Raw genomic sequence first — 20,029 nt, forward strand, 5'->3', positions numbered from 1 at the left:
GAAATCAGAAAACGTACAATTTAGCATACAGTTGTTCATTTTCAGTGGTTCAATTTCAGGGGCCTCTCCCATGTCTTTGCTGACAGCAGCGTGCTGGCTGCTTCATTACTGTGGAGTATATCTGTTCTGGCAGTCCTACACTCTAGGCTGGGACGGCAGCTCTGATCACCTGTCTCTGTCATCTCTCTCCCATGACTCTGGGGTAGTGGTAGTGGTAGACACCTCTCCTATCTGGCATGTATCTCCCGTCAGAATGCTTTAGATCCTCGCCGCTAACAGTAAGAAATCTCCTTCCTTTTCCACTTTCAGATGTTTGTTTGCAGAAGCCTACAGCTACTTCCCTCGGTTTCTCATGCTAATAACGCATAATGCTGTGATCTGTTTACATGTGTTTACATCTGTTATGGCTTAGTTTCTCTTTCATTTAGTTAAAGTTTCCAATATACCAACGAAGACAAGGCAGATTTATTCTTCAAATTTATTGTTTATTACAATTTGGGTGCAAAGGGGAATTTCCCCTTCCTCTTAAGCTCATTTTTGGTATATGATATTTTGTGGATGTTTATCTTCCTTCATATGATACCTCCCTGTGTGGTACATAACTGTAAGTTGTTGCTTCAGGATGTCCTTGTGTTCACAGACCACCATATCATAAATTCTTTTCTTTGATTCCAATGCCATCACTCAGGATGCTTCTCTGGTGTCATTGCTTAATCAGCTCATTTTCAACATGTTGTAAGTGTGGTAGCTTTCGTTGTTTCTCTGTAATGAACTCCTCAGATTGCTCTGTAATCTCAGGAAATAAATACACAGACTCTTTCATCATGCTACATGTCACACAGAGTTTGATGGTAAGATCAAAAAATAGCTCAAAAGAGGGTAGGAAACATTGAGTATCGTGGCTTGGAGGCTCTGTTTTAAGCATTGTGGCTGAGATTGTTAAAACCTGGTTTCATTTTGAAATCACTCCTTTTAATGGTAAACTTATTCTGAGAGTTTTACTGTCTAATATAGAATAAGTAAGTGAAAACATGCGAGTAGCTTGGCATGTTTGTGTACTGCAAGCATGTTTTTCTGAAATATTACATCTTGTGCTGTGTGCTCTGTAGGCTAGTATGAATCAGCATGTGTGAACTGAAGTTTAAGAGACAGGGGTCTTCGCCAAAGACAGTGTTTATCTGTGACACTGTCATATTCTGTGTGGCAAATCTTTTGTCATTCTGGCCAAAACAGTGTCATATGTATATGCTTACTGGTTATACATTTGGAAGTATTCAGAGGCAGAGTTTCAATGCTGTCTTTCTGTGCAATTAGCTGCAAGGAGCAGATGTTATTGGGTGAATACTGGAGGGACCAGTGGTGAGAGGCATAATTAAGGGATCTGAGATAGCGTCGTGCAGCAGGAAAATTAAGATGGAGAAAAATCAGAAGGTTAATACAAAAAGAAATTGCAAACTGGTCTATCTGTTGCCTGGCCACATGTAACTGTATGCACATTCTGTGTTTAATATATGGTTTTTATGGGACAGTGGAAAATGTTTGTGAGGTTTTAGAGGGTTGTGGTTATTTCTGTGGAAAACCCCAGTGATGCTATCATGAGTGCCTTGGTGGATGGCACAGCTGTCATCCCAATAGATCGTCTTTGTCAAGTATTTTGTTTCATAGTGTGGGGAATGAGTCCCTCTAATGGTCCTTCATGGACTTGCTTTTGGGATCGTCTCTTTGGCTGTCGATGTGATCGCATGATGGAAAGAGTTAAAGTTGTGACCTCAATTCCGATGACAGGATTTGTTCCAGCTTTCTTCTCCTTCCCCCCTTTCTCTCTCCCTCCTCCTCCCTTTCTCTCTCTCCCTTATTCTTTCTTTCTGCCTCCTCTTCCCTCTCTCCTTCTTTCTCTCCATCTGTCCCCCTCCTTCTCCATTTTTATTTCTTTTTATCTCCCCCCTTCCCCCTTGCTCTCTCTTTTTCCCTCCTCCTCTCTCTCTCCTTCAGCCTCTTCCCTCTCTGTCTTATTCTCTCTCTCCCTCTCCTTTTCGCTCACTCTCTCTCCCTGCGTTTGTCTTTTCCTCTCTCTCCTTCTCTCTTTCCCCTCTCTTTCTCCTCCCTTCCCTTCACTCCCTCTCTCTCTCTCTCTCTCTCTCTCTCTCTCTCTCTCTCTCATGCTCTGTGTCTCCACTCCCAATTGTTTAATGTGAATGTGAGTGGAAGCAGACAGGCAGAGAAAGGAAAGCTCACTCACTCACATAGAGAATAGCAGCAACCACACGGCACACATTCACTGACTGAAATGTGTGTCAGAATCCCACGCACACTCACGCACACCAGCCCCCCTCTCCCCATGCATGCGGCATCTGCAGATCCACCAGTCGACACATCACATATGTGCATGCTAATCACCATCGCTTCCATCCACAGAAATACACACACACTGCTGTCTCGAATCCTTCAGCTGGCACAGGTGAGAGTGCGCACACACACACACAAACACATCCCACACACTAATCCCTTTCCCCCTCCCCTTCATGCGTGTAAATCAGAATCTCCCTCACTCACGCGTGCAGCCGTGACACACGCGAAGATAGACAGTCCCATCCTGCCCATAGAGAGGGGGCCAGCTTATCAGAGGCAATTTGCGGCCCGTTAACGGGCATCGGAAAGCAGTTAAGCTGTCAGGTCAGTAATAACCACACAGCTCCTGCTCACCTCTCCCTCTGTCGGAACCAGGGGGAAAGGGAACCAATTATATCCAGCGCTTCTCCGGGCCGGGAGGGAGGGAAGGAGGGAGGAGGAGGGGGGGAGGCGGGATTAAAGGGGTGCCAATCACTGCCGCTACAATAGCACGTGCAGCAGTCATGGTTGGAGACACAGGCAGGGCTGTCTGGTCTTCAGCAGCCTGAGGAGCTGGCAGGAAGGGCAGCGAGAGCTTCGGCTGAAAATGCCGGGCACCAGAACTCTTTAAATAATGCGAGTGGAGGGAGAGCGGGCGTCGCAGGCTGGGCTCACTGTTACCGCCACCACCGCCGCCGCCGCTGCTGTGCTGTAAGAGAATGCCGGAACCTGTAGATGCAGCCGCGTGAAAACGAGAAAATGTCCCACTATCATTTTATCAAATGCTGTAAGTAACGCCCTGAGAGCTTTCCTTTCAGCTCTGTCCACCTGTGCCTTTCTGGCTGTCGGCTCGACAGGCTGCGCAAGCTGTCTTTTATTTTGAAGCTCTGATCGGATTTTTTTTTTTTTTGGGTGTGTGCCTCTCCATTTGGTGCAGTGCTCGCTGGCTTGGCGTGTGCAAAACTAGGGGATTAGCCCTGTTCTGCAGTGCCGAGCTGAGACGAGCTTCTTGTCGTTGAATGTTTGACCGCGCTCGTTAGAGAGCCTGCATGCTCCGTGCAGCGCTGCGCGGATGCATGCGTGCCGCCTGCATGCGCTGCATGCCGATTTCCATGACGATCTGGAAAGCGTGTCAGCCGCAAGGGCTGCCGATCTTGGAGCCGGGGGTTTGTAACTGAAAGCCGGATCGCCTTTGCACAGGCAGCCGCGTGGTCTCCGGAGGGACCCACCAGAAGAGATGCCAGCTCAGAGAACGAGAGAAAGCAGGAGCAGAGAGAAAGAGAGAGAGGGAGAGAGAGGGAGAGAGAGCTGCCGGTGTCTGTGTGTAACCTCGCTGCAGTGGAGTATGGCTGTCACTGGAGCTGAGTCATTTAACTCACACACTTCCCCTTCGCTTCCACACAAAGAGGCTTTGGAATGAATAGGTTGTGTGAAAGGAGCACATTATGCCGGGCTTAGCAGAGAATCCTCAAGGTGAATCCGCAAGGGCAGAGGCTTCGACTGGAGGCAGCAGGAGAAGGAGAGTTTGGGGGGATAGCTACACCATTTTCGGGGTGGGGGTGTGTTTCCCCCACAGGACTCTCTCTGGATTTGATATTGGAGAAGGTGCAGGGATCGCAGTATATGTTTCACTATAATTGACTTGTGTGATATGCATGCAGAAAATGTATGCGTATGTGCGTCTTTGTGTTTCTGTGTGTGTGAGTGTTTGTGCATATGTGCCCCTGTGTGCATTCATGTACCTGTCCCTGCATGTGTATGTGTGTCTGCATGTGCATGCCTGTGCATTTGTGTCCCAGTGTGTGTTCACATGCATGTGTGTAAGTGCATGTGTGTATATGTGTGTGCTACTGCTGATGTATACTGTAGCTTGCGTGAAAGAGAATATGTGTAAGTGCATAGGAAGTTTAGGGCTGAGGTGTCAGTCAAGCTGGCAGGTTTTGTAGTCCACCACAGAGGCTCCAAGCTGCTCCACGCTGGGAATGCAGAACCCAGAGAGCGAATGTGTGTGTATGTGTGTGTGTGCGTGTATGTGTATGTGGGTGGGCGGGTGTGTGTGCGCGTACGCGCATGTGTCAGAGTGTGTGCGAACACATTCCTCTGTATGTGTGTGTGCCTCTGTGCATGAGTATGTATGTGTTGAGTGTGTGTGTGTGTGTGTGTCTCTGTGTGTGTCTGTGTGTGCACATTACCTGCTTAGAGGATCATTTCCACATCATTCCACAGTCCTGTAAAGCAACACCTGAGTCAGCAGGGGGCGAGTGGGACAGCTAAAGGATAAGGGATCTCTCACTCTCTCTCTCTCTCGCTCTCTCTCTCTCTCTCGTCCCCTTTCTCTTTCTCATTGCCTTTCTCTCTCTCTTTCTCTATCTATCTATCTATCTATCTATCTGCCTCCCATATGAAGTCCGATGAACGAAAGGTGGCATATTTCATTTTGGAATTCCATTCCCAATGCATTAACTGAAAAAAAGACAAAGGAATGGCATTGATGCATGTCATGTTCCATGTAACGAACTCCTTTCCTCAGTCTCTTGCCCCGTGGTTCAGTGGATAAGTAGTTTACGCAGGAGACACCTAGGGATCACTGTGGCTGTTCTCAGCTTCTCACTAACCTTTTCACCTGTGTGTATTCCCCGGGTGCCTCAGTCACACCACTTCTCTGTCTGTTAGAAGCCTGCTCCGGGTGACCGTGTGTAACCGCTGATTGAACTCACTCGCAATGTGTAGCACAGGCGTGGACAGCACAGGGTAGTCTTCTATGGGATCAATGCCACATGGACGCAGCATGTAGCACCGATCATCAACAACATGTGGATTGGCTGATGTAGTAGAGCTCAGTGGATGAGCAAAACCATCCGCATCATACATAGATCAATGAATCCGGTCACAAATGCATACTGTAGCACTGATCCAGAACAGCAGCCCTGTTCATCCCCAGTGAAGTGCAGAAAAGGGAGGGAGGGAATTAAAAATGATTTAATAATCACCCTGAACTGGTTTTTAGATTGTTCTCCACAATTGGCAAGCGCGCCATTTTTGAATCAGGATAGTCCATTAGGGGATGATTCCTTTTTAATCGATTATATCCTGCTTCTTACTTCACATGGAGTGACTCTTGGATACTGTCATTAATTCTGTGCCACGGAAATGTAAGGGCCCCTCTGAGACTCCTGGGTGAAGAGTCCTAATGCTTTATTTTGGGCAAGGGTCTACTGTCTTTACCCTATAGTATACCCTGAATTCAATCAAAGCTGCCAAGTGATCTTGAGGGAGCACTTTATTTAGAAAAAACAGCCCCCAGGGATTAGTCTACCACCCTCATACTATTACATGACCTCTGGGACTTTGCTGAGCTGTCTCAAGGAAAAAAGTCACATTTAATACACTGCAGGATTAATCTGGGATGTTTTATTAATACTTCTTTAAATAGAGTAATTTTATTTGCAAGCTTATTAGATGCACATTTGTTCTTTCTTACTTCACAAGTCACTCTTTACAAGAGAGTCCACAGAGTGTCAAAATGTTAATGAAAAATCTAATATATTTGATTTAACAGCAATTTCCTTAATGCCAGCTCTAATTGAATTCTGAGATACGTGTCAGATGCTGTAATGAGTCATCTACACTTGCTGCAGGGTACCACACTAATTCTATCATTGCTATTTTTGACTCTTGTAGGGAAATGTTAAGGTCAGTCACATCTCAGACATTTCTCCTCTGTTTCAGAGTTATTTTACGCTGTTCTAAACTCTGCAAAGATCCTCGGTATCTGATAATGCTGGGGAAGACTCCCATCTGTACAGTTCATAGGTGTGGGGATGAAGTGGCGGTTGAGCACGGTTGCGTTTCTGATGCGGTGGAATTTGTGCAGTCTTTGTAGAGGATTAGAGGAGCAGCAGCGCTGACTCAGGGAAGGGCGTTATCTGACCGCGGGCGCAGTGGAAGTGGGGCAGCTGTGTGCGAGGGGACACAGCGGGAGAGGGCAGAAGACAGGAAAGATGCGGCGGAGGACGTTAAGATGAAGGTCAAGCGGCAGGCAGTACGCCTGGCCCAGCTCCAGGCGGCATGGTGTCAGACACTGTGTTTAAGTCCTTGTTTCCTGGAGAGGGCTTGTTCGCATGCAGTACAGCTAAACGGCCGCAAAAGGACGTGCTCGAGGAAGGGTGTCAGGGCACGCCCTCTCTGAGGATTGGTATTCAGATCTGTGACTGGGCACAATTCGGTTTCAGAGTTGGGGACCTAACTGGAATCCTTATGAAAGAACAGAGGATAAATGAGGACAAAGGACTCACTGCTAGGGCTGCCTCTGACAAATTGATCCACAGCACATTGACCCTCTCACTGAATGTTAAAACAGCTCCAGGTATGGAGTGAATCTTGTAAGGAGTACGAGTTGAGAGCGGATAATATGATGCGTCTGTTCAAAGTTCTGTCATGAGGATGAGGACAAGAGTGCATAACACTTTTTGCGTCTGTTCAAAGTCCTGCCAGGAGGGCGAGTTAAGAGCAGATATCATGATGTGCCTGTTCAAAAGCCTGTCAGGAGTATTAATCGAGAGCTGATAATGCAATGTGTCTGTTCAGGGTCTTGTCAAGAGGACAAGTTGAGAGGAGATAACATAATATTTCTATTCAGAGTCTTGCCAGAAGGATGAATTGAGTGCAGATAACACAATGTGTTTGTTCATTGTTCTGTCAGGGAGACAAGTTGAGAGCAGATTGCATGATGTGTGGACGATGAGTCATGTCAGCTTCAGTCCTCGGTCCTGTATTTATTAGCAGGGATTTTGTTGCCTTGCTTTACCACAGAATAGCAAATAAGACTAGGAGATGATTAGCTAAACTCAATAAAAACTGAATAAATCAGTCCTACATATCTAGCATAGATGTTTATCTACACATCAGTAACATCTCAATCAGAATCTACGTAGCTTAGATAACCCCTCACCAGACCAAGACTCTGTGTTTCATTCCATAACAACAATATTCTATTCTAAGTTGAGTAATGATGGTTTATTTGCTCACAGGTGTCTAGAATATATATTCAATTCTTCTTTTACAGGCATAAAATGATGTTAAAGACTTAAAAAAAAAACATTTTTTAACGTCAAGGATGTACAAATGGTGTCTAAATGGTGTCACATGCAGAATAGTTCATAGCAGTTTTGTGTACTTTTTAGTTGCTAGTTTAATATGGACGACATCAGTCCCCTCTTTTATATTGATATATAGCCAGGTGTTTGGACACCTTTGATTCCTTCCTGATCATGAGCTGGAAAATGCCTCTCAAAGACTGACTTACAGGCAGATAGATCTCTATGTGGGGCTGTGAAAGTGACAGAGAGGTGTCTTGATTCGCTGTCTTTCCGATCTCGCCGACGGTGACAGTGACAGTTGCTCTGACCCTGGGGTCATCCATGCTCGGGCTCAAACCGAGGTGGCGCTGCGACTGACTGAATCAGTCTCATTGGGAGTGATATTCAGGAAGTGGCTCTCCAACTCACCGGTCCAATCTCGCTGAGGTCGACAGTGGCGGCCACTCCGATTCACCAGCACGATCTCGCTAAGGGTGATAACGCTTCATTCTGGCAGATGCTTCATTTTTTTTCGGACACTCGCCATCATGCTGACCCAGCACTGGAGCCTGCTGCACAACAATGTGAGGGGTGAAGGACAAATCAAGGACTGTCAGCAACCTGGACAATCCGGATCTCTCTCCCGCACATCAGTGATCATGCAGTGATGAGGGCTATTTTGGGAAGCTTTAGAAATGGGATTGAGAGATTGAAAATTGAATATATTTGAAAGGCTTTTATGTATTTTTAGTCTAGGAGTCTGAGGATCAGCATTCTTAGATTTCATTAATAACGCCTATTAATGAATTTTGCATCAAAAGCCTGATTTGCACCAGGAGAATAAATGGATTGTGCTCGCAGTGTCAGAGATGGTCATGCAAAATAACCCCCCTCAGCTAAACAATCAAAGCTTGCGATGTCCCACTTCAAAGATGACAGGTTCAAAGACGAGTGTAACGCAGCCTTCAGCTGCGGAAAAAGAGGAAATGCTCTGCTCCCGAATTCACATCAGGGAGCAAGTGGGCATCCCCGCTGCCATTTCCATGGCAACGTGAGGAAACGGCAGTGTTTTATCCCTCTGAAAGCTCGCCGGAGCCAAGGCCGAGCGGCACGGCCATTGGGCAGACTCTCTGAGGTGAGGGTGGAAGTGGCAGCTTTAATTTTACTACAAAGGCGAGCTTTTGAAATTTGCATTTCGCCCATGATGCTTTGGGTGAGAGGGATTAGTGCCAGATTCACAGCTTCCATGGTGTGTTTGCAGGCACACTGAGATGGTACCATATCAAAATATGAGTACTGGACGTGACGGTTGAGGTTCGGCTGAATGTCTAAGCACAGGCTTGTCTAAGGCAGGGTCTTTAAGCAATCAGTCAGTCCCTCACACATTTACCTAAAGGAAGCAGCATAAAAATTCCATGTTCCATGTACCAGAACTAACTCTTATTGGAAGTAATTGTACACTCCCTCCCTCTCTGTCACCACCTTTCTGTCTCATTCCTATCTCTACCTCCCTGTCTCCACCTCCCTATCCTCTCTCTGTCTCATCCCTATCTCCACCTCCTTATCACCTCCCTATCCTCTCTCTGTCTCATCCCTATCTCCACCTCCTTATCGCCTCCCTATCTTCTCCCTGTCTCCACTTCCCTATCCCCTCTGTGTCTCCTCCCTATCTCCACCTCCCTATCTCCTCACTGTTTCCAGCTCCCTATCCACTCCTTGTCGCCACCTCCCTGTCTCTTTCCTTCTTCCCCTTCCAGTCTCCACCTCTTTCCTCTGACATATTCCTTTTCATAGTCCTGTGATGTCCTTAGGGGCTCCCTGTCTTCCCAGTGAACCTGTGCCATCCCTTTCTCAGACTCCAAGCCAAGGATAACCATGCTTATGAACAACACCTGGGTCCCCCCTGCCTCAAACCCAATCTCAGTAAACACTGTACCAAAAAGACAATTTTCAGAGTCAAGCGGATTTTAAGCAGATGGTACCAGCTAATCTATTTCAATGTTCTAGTGTGCACTAGCTCTACCAATAATAAAAGAAATGGCACAAGCATGATGTGTTGAAAATAGTGCTGTCAGTAGAAATATTGATCAGTACGGTAGGAAGAACATAACTTTAGTAATTAGCATTAGTATAGTAATTGCTATGATTTAGTAATGACTGTGGTCGACAAGGGCAGCAGATGGCTATGTTCTTGATGGTTTTGTTGTTCTTGTATGGTTTCATAGCACTTCAAGTAATACAGCCATTTGACCTACATGTGTGGTGGCATTGCTGTAATTTATCAATTTGTCTTAATTGTCTGTGATATTTGAAAATGTTGTGCTGGTAATGTCAATATAAAGCAACAAGCAAGTAAATGTACACATATCTCTTCTGGAAGGTATTTTTTCTCAATTGTGATATATGATATTAATAGAAAATATGGATAGTTTGGTAAATGACAGTCATATCAGAATGTAGAAAAGGGCCTTCCTGTATGGAGGTGTTACAACAAAAAGTACAGGTTATTACTGTATGTATTACAAACAACTTATAAGGGAGAACTGGAGACCCAGAGAGAGGTACATTACAACAGTACATTACAGGAATAGATTGCATGTCTTGCACCCTGAGCCTTTTCGGCATTTGAGACTTGGTCAAGACTGAGGAAGACCATATACTGTTCAGATGGTAAGATGAAGAAAACACAGGATTGGCAGTTACCAAAAACATTAGGTTTGCTTGCTTTGAAATAGTGCTTATCCAATTGTGTGAGGTAATGTTTAATGTTATTTCTTGTAACTGGGCGATCAATCATTTTATGCAGTGCATATGCATTGATGTAGTGAAGCTGAGGAGAATGGTGAAAGCATTACTCGTCAGTCTGGGTGTTTGGCCATGGATTAGTCATTTCATATTATATGTACAGTGAATCTTTTCATATCAGGACAGGGGTGCAGCCCATTTTCAGATGTTATTCTCAAGCTATCTATCAAGTTAATTATTTAACTAGCTGACTTAAAATGAAATCTAGCAAGCTAGCTAGCTAATGTAATCCAGAGTTAACATTTTTACTAGCTTGCTGGTTAGCAAGATCAGCTCATTTTGAAGTTCATTAACTGGCTAGCAAGCTCATGGTTTAAGTTATGACTGTCTTCATTGTCAGAAGAGTGGTTCTGTTGATTAATACATTAGTAAACTGGCACCATGACATTTAGTCACTAAAACAATAACATTTATTAAGCAGATTGGCGTGACTGCAGTCAACATGACACAAATTCATATTACAGTTGGAGACTGAACCCATTATCCTGGTGTCAGACTCCATTATGTCTTACCTCCCTGCAGTACGGCTGTATAGCACTATACACTGTAGCATGAAAGCTGGGTAACTAAGGACATGGCTGACTGCAATGAAGTAAAATGGGATCTGTAATTACATTACATTATTGTAATTGAGCAGATGTTCTTATCCAAAGCAACTTCCATAGGTTACAATTTTATCCATTTATACAGCGGGATTACCACTGAACCAGTTGTGGGTTAAGTACCTTGCCCCAGGGTACAACAGCAGTGCCTTAGCAGTAAATTGAACCAGCAACCTTTTGGTTACGAGCCCTGCTCCTTACCACTAAGCCACACCACTGTCCACTGTATGTTGTGTTACTGTACTATTTATAAGTTAGCATTACATAACTGGTATATTATGACAAAAATATGACAAAAGTATAACAATAATGATTAATCAGAATTTCTCTTTCTTTTCACTCTCTCTCTCTCTCTCTCTCTCTCCCGCTTCCGTTCTTCATCGGCAGGTTGTTTCCAGCTATGTAACGTCTTCCGCTCGCGCGACATGGAGATTGACCAGTGCCTGCTGGATTCGCTGCCGCTGGGCCAGCGCCAGAGGCTGGTGCGGCGCATGCGGTGCGACCAGATCCGGGCGTACTACGAGCGCGAGCGGGCGCTGCAGAGGCAGGCGGGGCCCCGGGTGCGGCCCAGCCACAGGAAGAGGCACCGCGTCCGCTTCGGCCCAGCCGACGTCCTCCGGGATGCCATCGCTCGCCATGACGACGGGGAAGGTGAGCGAGGGGGGAAACGTGGGCTGATTTTTTTCAACCCGGACCACATAAAATGAAAGCACAAGCCACACATTGATAAAATGGTGTCCTGTTACCATGGCTATTATAGCACAATCACTTCCCCCAAAACAATGATAATCAGTTGAAAATTGATACAGCCACAAAAATGGCTTGACTATTCTTGACCCCTTTTGACTTATATCTAGATTCTGTTTTTTGTTGTTATTACACTGATTGTAATATTTTGTCTTCTGGCAACTGACCATATGTGATTTTTTTTTTAAAAAAAGGGAATGCTGATGAGGTCATCATATCTGGATCCCTGAGAGATGTGTTTGTGTTCTGAATCATAAACAAGAAGGAGATGGTGGGGAAGGTCACAGAATGGGCTGTGCTGTGCTTGTCCCAGCCAAAATGGCAGCCAATCACCTCACTGGGGTATAAATGACATCACAGACAGGGCTAATGGGATTTTTCTACTCCCAGTGGATTAGGGCAGGCATAACTGCTGATTTTTTTGGGATGGGCGATAATAGTGGGGAGTTATGAGGGAAACATACCGTTCCATGATCCAGCACATGGGACTTCCTGTAGCCCACTCTCACTGTTGGTACCATCACTGCTGAATTCCCACCCAAATGTCCCTGGGCTCCCCGGCTTCGGCTTACGCCCCTGCTGTTGAATTAGATCAGCGGGTCGGGGTTACTGGGCTGGTGGAGAAATGGAAAAATTCACATTAGCTGTGAAATATTAGATCATTCTTCATGCTGCTTATAGCGGAGTCAAAAAGTTAATATTGTGAGTGCGCAGAGGCACCCCAGAGACAGGGAAATGTAATCTACTAATGAGCAGGTGCTCACAGGAGAGAAGAGGCCGGGGCAGGGCAGCACAACGATCACAGAGCCGTGAAATCCCAAGGAGAGAGCTGAGAGTGACAAAAAGAAGGATGGTTTTGTGGAAATTGATACCTTTCTTCATGGAAAAAGTCAGCGATGCCAGTCTGAGGCTTTTTTGAGTGGATGGCTGAGCTATTTTCTTAGAGGCAAAAGACTTCAGATTTAACTGTTGCCTCTCTGCTGAGAAGGAAGTCACTGAATTTATACCATTTTAATCCATATCATCCAAGTTGTCCCGCAGGACTAAGCACAACAAAGTCCAGCTCCCAAGTCTTGTTCATTGGTCATACCGATTGCCTCCTGAATGAATGAGCAGTTGAAAACTGTACTTGTTAATACTGACACAGTGCTACAGTATCCTACCTCAGCCCTACCCCACCTTTCTTTTTGTACATACCAGAAAAGGTGATCCTCCCCGTCTCTCTCTTTTTGTCTCTCACTCACTCACTTACTCACTCATGCCCACACTGTTCTCACCAGCTGTCCTTCTGAATCTGTGTCAGATTTCCCAGAAGCCGTTGCAGGTGACTGTGATTCCCCTCGACTGCCACGTGGCACGGTCAGTCTTCAGCACCAGTCGGAGTGCTCACAGATCTCATGCCAGGAGCTCGGATGAGTGGCTGGACATAAATAATCATTTTTACCCATCTGCCAATCCCTAATTACTGACCTGGGGACACGTTTGACTGTTGTTACAGGAGCCTGAGACGCTGCTAAACACAATCTGCTATTTTTGGGCTGGTATGTTTAGAGTGAGTTGCAATTTTATGTTAATCCAGCCCTTTGTCGTTGCATGTTGGTTAGAAGCAGGATCTACATTGCCAGCAGCCAAGCAGGAATTCAACTGATGGGGCAATGCTGTGATTTACTGGCAAAGAAACATGTCCTGTAGGCCAAAGGTTACAGGTTTGATGCCCAAGTGCTGTTTCTGCAGTACTTAACTTAAACATAACAGTACTTAGTCTAAATCTGTCTGGCGAATAGCCAGCCATATAATTGGACATGTGTTATATATAACGCGTGTGTATGACCTTGGCTCCATGCCAAACCAATGAATAACATAAATGCACCTTGTTTAGATGAGTGAAATTTTGTTTTACATTCAAATCGGTCAGCCCTCAATTGGCATCAATTGACATCAGACCCCGATACATTTTTAGGGTCCATTTCTTTTTCCACAAGTATCAAAGACCACGCCCAGCTTGAACTGCATTGGATGGAATACTATTTTCCCTCCCCACTGTGCATGTTCTGTTTCCTTTACCCATTGCTGGGACAACGCCAACTAATGAGAAGCCAAAATCCACAAGCCAAATTTGGTTTGGTTTTGGCGTCAATGTTCGGCTCCGCCATGGTGACGGGGCGTAGCTGGTGGGGGTAGGGGTTTGTAAATGCGCCTCCCTGCGGAGGCAGAGACAACACAAGCAGGAGGGGAGGGGAAGGGAAAAAGAAAGGAACCAGCACGACTCAAGGTTCCTGTAGTAAACATATGGCGCCGTGCTTTGATATGCAGGGAATACATTTGCCTGGGGGCCTCAACTGCTCCCAGTGGATTGTGGGAGGATTTCTGGAATTTTAACAGGCACAGAATCCATAATCCCTTCAGAAGACAGGGAAACTGTAAATATCCCTCTCACTGGGAGATGGGAGCTGTACTGGGGTGGGAGAGATGTGGGAAAGGGGTTTTTGGATATGGGGATCAGCCTGTTACAGCATCCCCCTCGCCTCCAACCCCCATCTCCTCATGCACTTTGTTCTGAAAACATCTTATATCAGAGAAACCAGGTGTCAGCACAACCAGCTCTTCCTGAGTAGAAAGTGTAGCTGTGGTGTCATGTCACAAAGGCATCCTCTATAAGTATGAGATTGTTACAACAAAAAAAGAAATAAATGATTTGATGTCTGTAATAGATTCATGCAGTATATCTTATAATGTCTGAGTAAACTGTCTTCAGAGCTGTGGAGTTAGAAATCAAATTATTCTAATTTATTTGGCCACATCAAAGCCCAAGAGATATACAGATATCATTGTTGGTGTCCAGCATTTAGCATGAGACCCAAACTGGAGCCATCTTCACGGCCAGTTTTAAAATTGACCATGTGTTTGGATTTTGGGTTTCACCGAACCAGTGAAGAAAAAAAGATTCGCTTCATTCTCCTGCTTGCGTCTCTTGGTTCATCCCACCAAAACAGCAACTGCGTCAAATGTGGAGATAGCGATCACCCTCCAACCCCACCCCCTCAGCAAATGTTTTTTTTTTTAATTTTAATTAAAACCTGTCCCCATAATGTGTGCTGTGGGGACAGATTTGGAGATGATGAAACGCCTTGGCAGGCGCTTTGTGATAAACAGCTTTTTCCCCCGTCCGCGAAATTGTGAGCAGAATGTTGCATTGAATTTCAATCGTAAAAAAAAAAAGCAATTCATTCACTATCGGTGAACGTGAATTAGAGAACACGGCGTGCAGGTAGGCCTGTATGCACTTTAAGACAATGGATTTTCCAAACGGGGCGAGATCAATTTCATTTATACCCTATGAGGACACCAGGAGAGAGCTGCGGTTGCACCTGCCGCCCCATGAATGCAGGCAGTAAAATCAATTCTGACAGCATTGGCTTTGGAGGAGAGGCTTGAATTTTGATACAGAACGCCTCTGCCAGGGTGAGTTCATGCCGGCAGAATGAGGATTGGATTTTTGAGAAGACTGACAAAGGTTTAAAGGGTTGAGAGCATTAGACTTTAGATTGCTGTAGTGGAGAAGAGCCGCTGTATGTATTCTGATACTCCTACATGATAAGGCCTTTTTCTAGGCTGTAGGAGTCTTGTTTTGTTCCACCATGTTGCTGCAGTGTTGCTCTCTGGGGTCACAGCAAAACTAAGGGGTAGGCTCACTTTTACCAGTATATCCACTGTTTTATGCATGGGGCCATAATCTTATTGTAGTAAAACCGCAGTTTACCTGCAACTATCAAGCTTTAATTACCATCACTTCCTCAATAACCAGGTGAGGTCAAAAGGAATAGTCGGCCGGATATTGTTGTGCATTGGGTCCCCACAGAGGGTGCTCTTTTCTTCGTATGTGATCAGAAGTGAGCTACCCTGATGTGTGTATGTAACATCGTACTGAATAAATGAATATATAACCAACATGCTGTGTATAATGACGGGAACACCCAATCTCTCCCTCCAGAGAAAATAGTGCAGCTGTGATCATTTTATTAGATAAGTGACCAAGGCTCTGGCTTTTTATTACTGAAAAAAGTCATCCAATGAACTGTAGCCCCAGGGCCTTTTGGTCATGTACATACAGTATATTAGTGTATACCTCTTAAACATTGCATTTTGTATGATTCATTTATATTCATTCATGCGTGCACCCAACATAAGTCATTCAGGACTTCAAAGGTATGTGGAAAGAGAAATGCTTTGTCTCGCATGGATAAGACATTCTCCATCGCCCTGTGTAGCAGGCTATCCCTTCACTTTAAGGGTAGTCTTTAAAGGTGTCTGGTGGAATTGATGTGACAGGTATTCCCCCCTGGCTGGCGCGTGGGTGTGCCAGCGGAGCCTTGCGTTTTGGTTCTTTCTTTCAGCAGTCTGTCCAAACGATTTTCCAATGGAGGTTCCAGATGCTTGGCATAAATAAATAGCCGAACACTAAGCTCCAATAGAGGACCTGGCCATGCTTGTCCAAGAGGCTTATTTTACAGAGTGATTTCTAGTAGTGTTGTACCGACACTTCAGTGTCACTACAGAGCACAAGCATGGCACACGTCACAAGTGTGACCTCTGGGGCATTATAAATTATACCCCTACATTGGCAAGGGTGTTTGTTTTAGGAACAGGAGAAGTAGGTTTCAGGGAAAGAAATAAGGTGACTGGAGAAGGAGATCTTCAGCAAGTTCTCCATTGAAAGTGTTGCTGAGCTTTAAATTACAGAATCGTGGTCTCATGCACAAACCTCACACTGATAAACTGATAAGATGTGTTTCTGCATGACTCCACATGCTTTGCTATGGTCAGAGATCTGGGAGGGGAGAGGAGGGAAAGCCTCATTTTTCTGGACAGGGTTTGTATTTCTCCCCTCACTCGACAGACAATCTGTGGCTGGTTGTGAGGCTGGTTTGAATCTTTGAAATGGCAGAATCCAGTCCTAGGCTTACAGTATGTGGTTGTGAGTGCCCAGCTGTACATGTGCCATCAGCACATATAGTCATATCATAAAACATAGTGAAATTGGACCTGGACCAGAGTTCTCCTATCCTGTAAAGGATTTTGGTTCTAAACAGGAGACATGGACACCTTAATTTAAATATCCAAATCTATACAATGGAGAGAAATTGATTTCATGTAATGAAGCATATGATTGTAGTAGCAGATCATGAGTAATAACCTTGGGATTATTTGTGAGTCCTTCATCCTTTTTCAGGAATCAATCATAGCTCTTATCAGCCACCGAAATATTGATTTAGGTTTGGTTCAGAACAGATCTCGGGTCTGTGGCAAATTCTTTTGGAATACCCAATGTCCACCACAACCAGTCCAGGTTAGTGGAGCTAACCCTTTGCAGATCTTACTTAATACCTACTTAATATATGCGCTTCCTATGAACTTTCATGTGGCCTTTTCCTCAGTCACCTAATTTCAGTGAAGGCTGTTTCTCGGTCCTTAGAATGGGGCATTTGGAGCATACTACAGCCAACACAATGACGGGGAGTACGTGGACACAGGGAAGGTTTCCCGGGGAGTTTGTATTGAAAGAAAAACTACAACTCCTGCTTCAAGTGCCATTTTGTCTGAAGCACAGAGGGTAATGGGCCACGAGAGAGAGAGCTCAATCTGCAATTTCAAAGCACATTGAGACCAGAGAATCGCTTTGATGGGCTGCTCTTGCCTGCGTTATTGATTTACCAAGACACCAAGTGTTGAGGGAAGTGGGCAGCCCAGCCTGCACTGTCACGCTTCCATGATGCCATTTGCTCCAGATCTGGTAGCTGTGCAACCTTATCAGACAGGCGGTTGCCTTTTTTTGGGTGGTGGAGGGGGGTGCACGGGGGGGAATTGACCTCAGTGAGACCCTATTTTGATCACTTTGATTTAACCATCTGGGGATTCCAATCTGTGTTTTTGGTGTTGCATCGATTGCCAGCAAAGTCAGCAGAGCTGTTCCACTGTTGAAACCGCACCCCAACCACGACAGGAACCCGTCTTAGTCACGCAGTTTGAAGGACTGAGGGGGGGTCTCTTTTCAAAGCTTTGTTGTAACAATGTTTGTGTTGTGCTTCTTTCCAAGCCTCATTCTGTTTGCGGCCTCTTTGTAAGTTAGGCTTAAAAATCGAGAAGCATAGCAGCTGCACATCTTATTTCAGGAGATTTGGATAGGAATGTGAGAAAAATACTGTAACACGACACATTTTTAAGCTGCAATTACTGAACTTCCAACATAAAACATGGCCAGACAAAGAGCAAAGAAAAAGTTATGTTGAAATTCAGTGGCAGGATAGAAATTCAACACTGTATTGTCTCAGGTGAAAAATTCATTTTGCAGAAAGATATTATACAGAAATCATAAAATACAAACAGAATAAATAGTGCATAAAGGCATGTATATATACACATGTGAGAATTATCATGGTTATTGCACAAGGATTGTGTAAACTTACACGCACAAACTTTGTATGGTTATTGCATGTGGGACAAACATGGGTGTCCGTTCTGTCACACCAGAAAAGCAGATAAAAGCCTTTTATTTAGCCTTATTAAGCCTCTTTTTACTTCACCTTTTATTTTGAAAATTGTCTTGAGCATGACCCTGTGAGTACAAAGTTGACGCAAGCATGGAATTAGAATAAATGACCCTATAGTTTTGGCCTTTTCCTTTGCTGTCCTTCCACCACCCGGCTCCATTACAACACAATTACAACACAGTGCCGTCAGGGCACTGTGCTGGGCTCTCAGCTGGGGGGCAGCCAATGGAAACTCGCTGTTTTCTCCCACACATCACAGCCAGTGCCTCCTCCGAGGCTGAATCAAATGCTACAGCGAGCAAGACTCTCCTGTTCGCCACAGCAATTCGAGCTTGTTGTATTAAATTCTCTTGAAACAAATGATGACTTTGCACTTTGAAACAACCGAAATGAAGGAAAAATATCTTGGTGGTTGTGAGTGATCTCGGTGGTGTTTTGTGTCTCGCTGATGGGGCCGTGCATATTTATGTCCCCTCCTCTGGTGGAAATGAAAAGAGGATGGGGAGATAGCGCAGCTCAGCATTTCCCTTTCGGCCGTTGCCATAGAGATTACAAAACAATGCAAATGTGCCTTTTATTAGCCCCTAACCAGACAGCTGCATCCTCTTAAAAATCACGAATTGCCGTCGAGAGGAGCAACCTTTGTTCGGAGCATGTGGAAATGATTCCTTGTGACAAAAACAACTCCAAGCTGGGGATCCAGCAGCGCCGATTGGCCGGGTGGGTCAGTGCAGTCAGGGAGAATGGGGTTCTAGGCTCAGAAACCAATACAATGGGAGGTGAAAGTTTGTTCTTTCTGTGGTAGCAGTGAAAGTGTTTTCTCTATGTCATCGGGGCAAGGGTGTGTTCTTTCTGTGGCAGGATTGAGACCAGTTGAGGGACTGAAACTGATCTGACCAATGATGGTAAAGGTGGGCACAGACCCACTATCAGAGCTGTGGCATGCATGAGAGATTACTTTCATAGCTATAAATGGCTTTAGATAGAGAGTTGCAGTATCAGCATACTTCTCCTGGATTCTTGCCCTTCTCAATAATTCACCACAGGTATACAGTATAACATGATCCAGCATGACAAGTCTCTCTGTAACTCAGAGCATATTTTACACATAGGCATTTTTTTGTGGGTTTGGAAAGCAGCAGGAATTGAGGTGGCCTCCTGGTGTATGCAATGTGATCACTCCCTGTATGTGATATGCAGGATGCAGGATATGCAAGTATGCAGGAGGTCCCTGTAAAACTCATTTGAAGAGCAGAGAAAAAAGAGCCATTCAGAGAAGAATGGGTCGTCAGTCTAATGGCGTGTGGACAGGGTCTGAGAGACTGGAGCTCTGCAGAGGCTGTCTGGGAATCGCGTGTTAATCTCAGTCTCTGAGGATGGTCCGTTGGCTACCTCGATTTCACCTCACATCATATAAGCATTTGTTTTTCATTAGAGTTGTGACAAATAGTAATTGCTCTTTCATCTTACTGATAAACCAGAAGCCAGCGCCGCAAGCTAAAAGCGGTCGATCTTCAGCGAGGACGGCTAGCACAGCCTTCTGTGTACACTGTAATTATTTTAAGTAAGCTCGTTTAATTGCCTAAATTGCAGGAATTGTATTATTTGACAGTCAGGAGAAGTCTTAATTGGGGTCACTGGATTTTGGGAGAAGGCCGGGTTTTAGCTCATCAAACATGCGCGGTTTGTTAGCCCCGTGAGGCCTGTTATCTGCAGTAATGGTACGCAGCAGGAGCATGCTGTCAGATTCTACAGACGCAGAAGGATCCTCCCTGGGCCTCCGGCGCGAGGAGACTTCACTAATGAAAGCAAGGTCCTTATGCAATGCAGAAAAACAAATGAACTTGGCTCCACCCTGTAAGGCCAGCACACACTTCATAGTAATGAGAGGACATCTGCTTTTAATGCAGCTATTGGCACA

At 45.1% G+C, this 20,029-nt stretch overlaps 1 protein-coding gene across 1 annotated transcript in view; it reads left to right on the forward strand.

Moving 5' to 3' along the window:
• Positions 1-2,843: 2,843 nt before the first annotated feature.
• Positions 2,844-20,029, forward strand: part of myo16 (myosin XVI) — a 99,942-nt gene continuing 82,756 nt past the window's right edge. Inside the window, 2 exon segments of the mRNA XM_036540092.1 lie at positions 2,844-3,115; positions 11,201-11,464. Coding sequence (XP_036395985.1) covers positions 3,064-3,115; positions 11,201-11,464 — 316 coding nt within the window. The 5' untranslated portion in view covers positions 2,844-3,063.

This window comes from Megalops cyprinoides, chromosome 11, assembly GCF_013368585.1.
Source record: "Megalops cyprinoides isolate fMegCyp1 chromosome 11, fMegCyp1.pri, whole genome shotgun sequence".
Classification (NCBI taxonomy): domain Eukaryota; kingdom Metazoa; phylum Chordata; class Actinopteri; order Elopiformes; family Megalopidae; genus Megalops; species Megalops cyprinoides.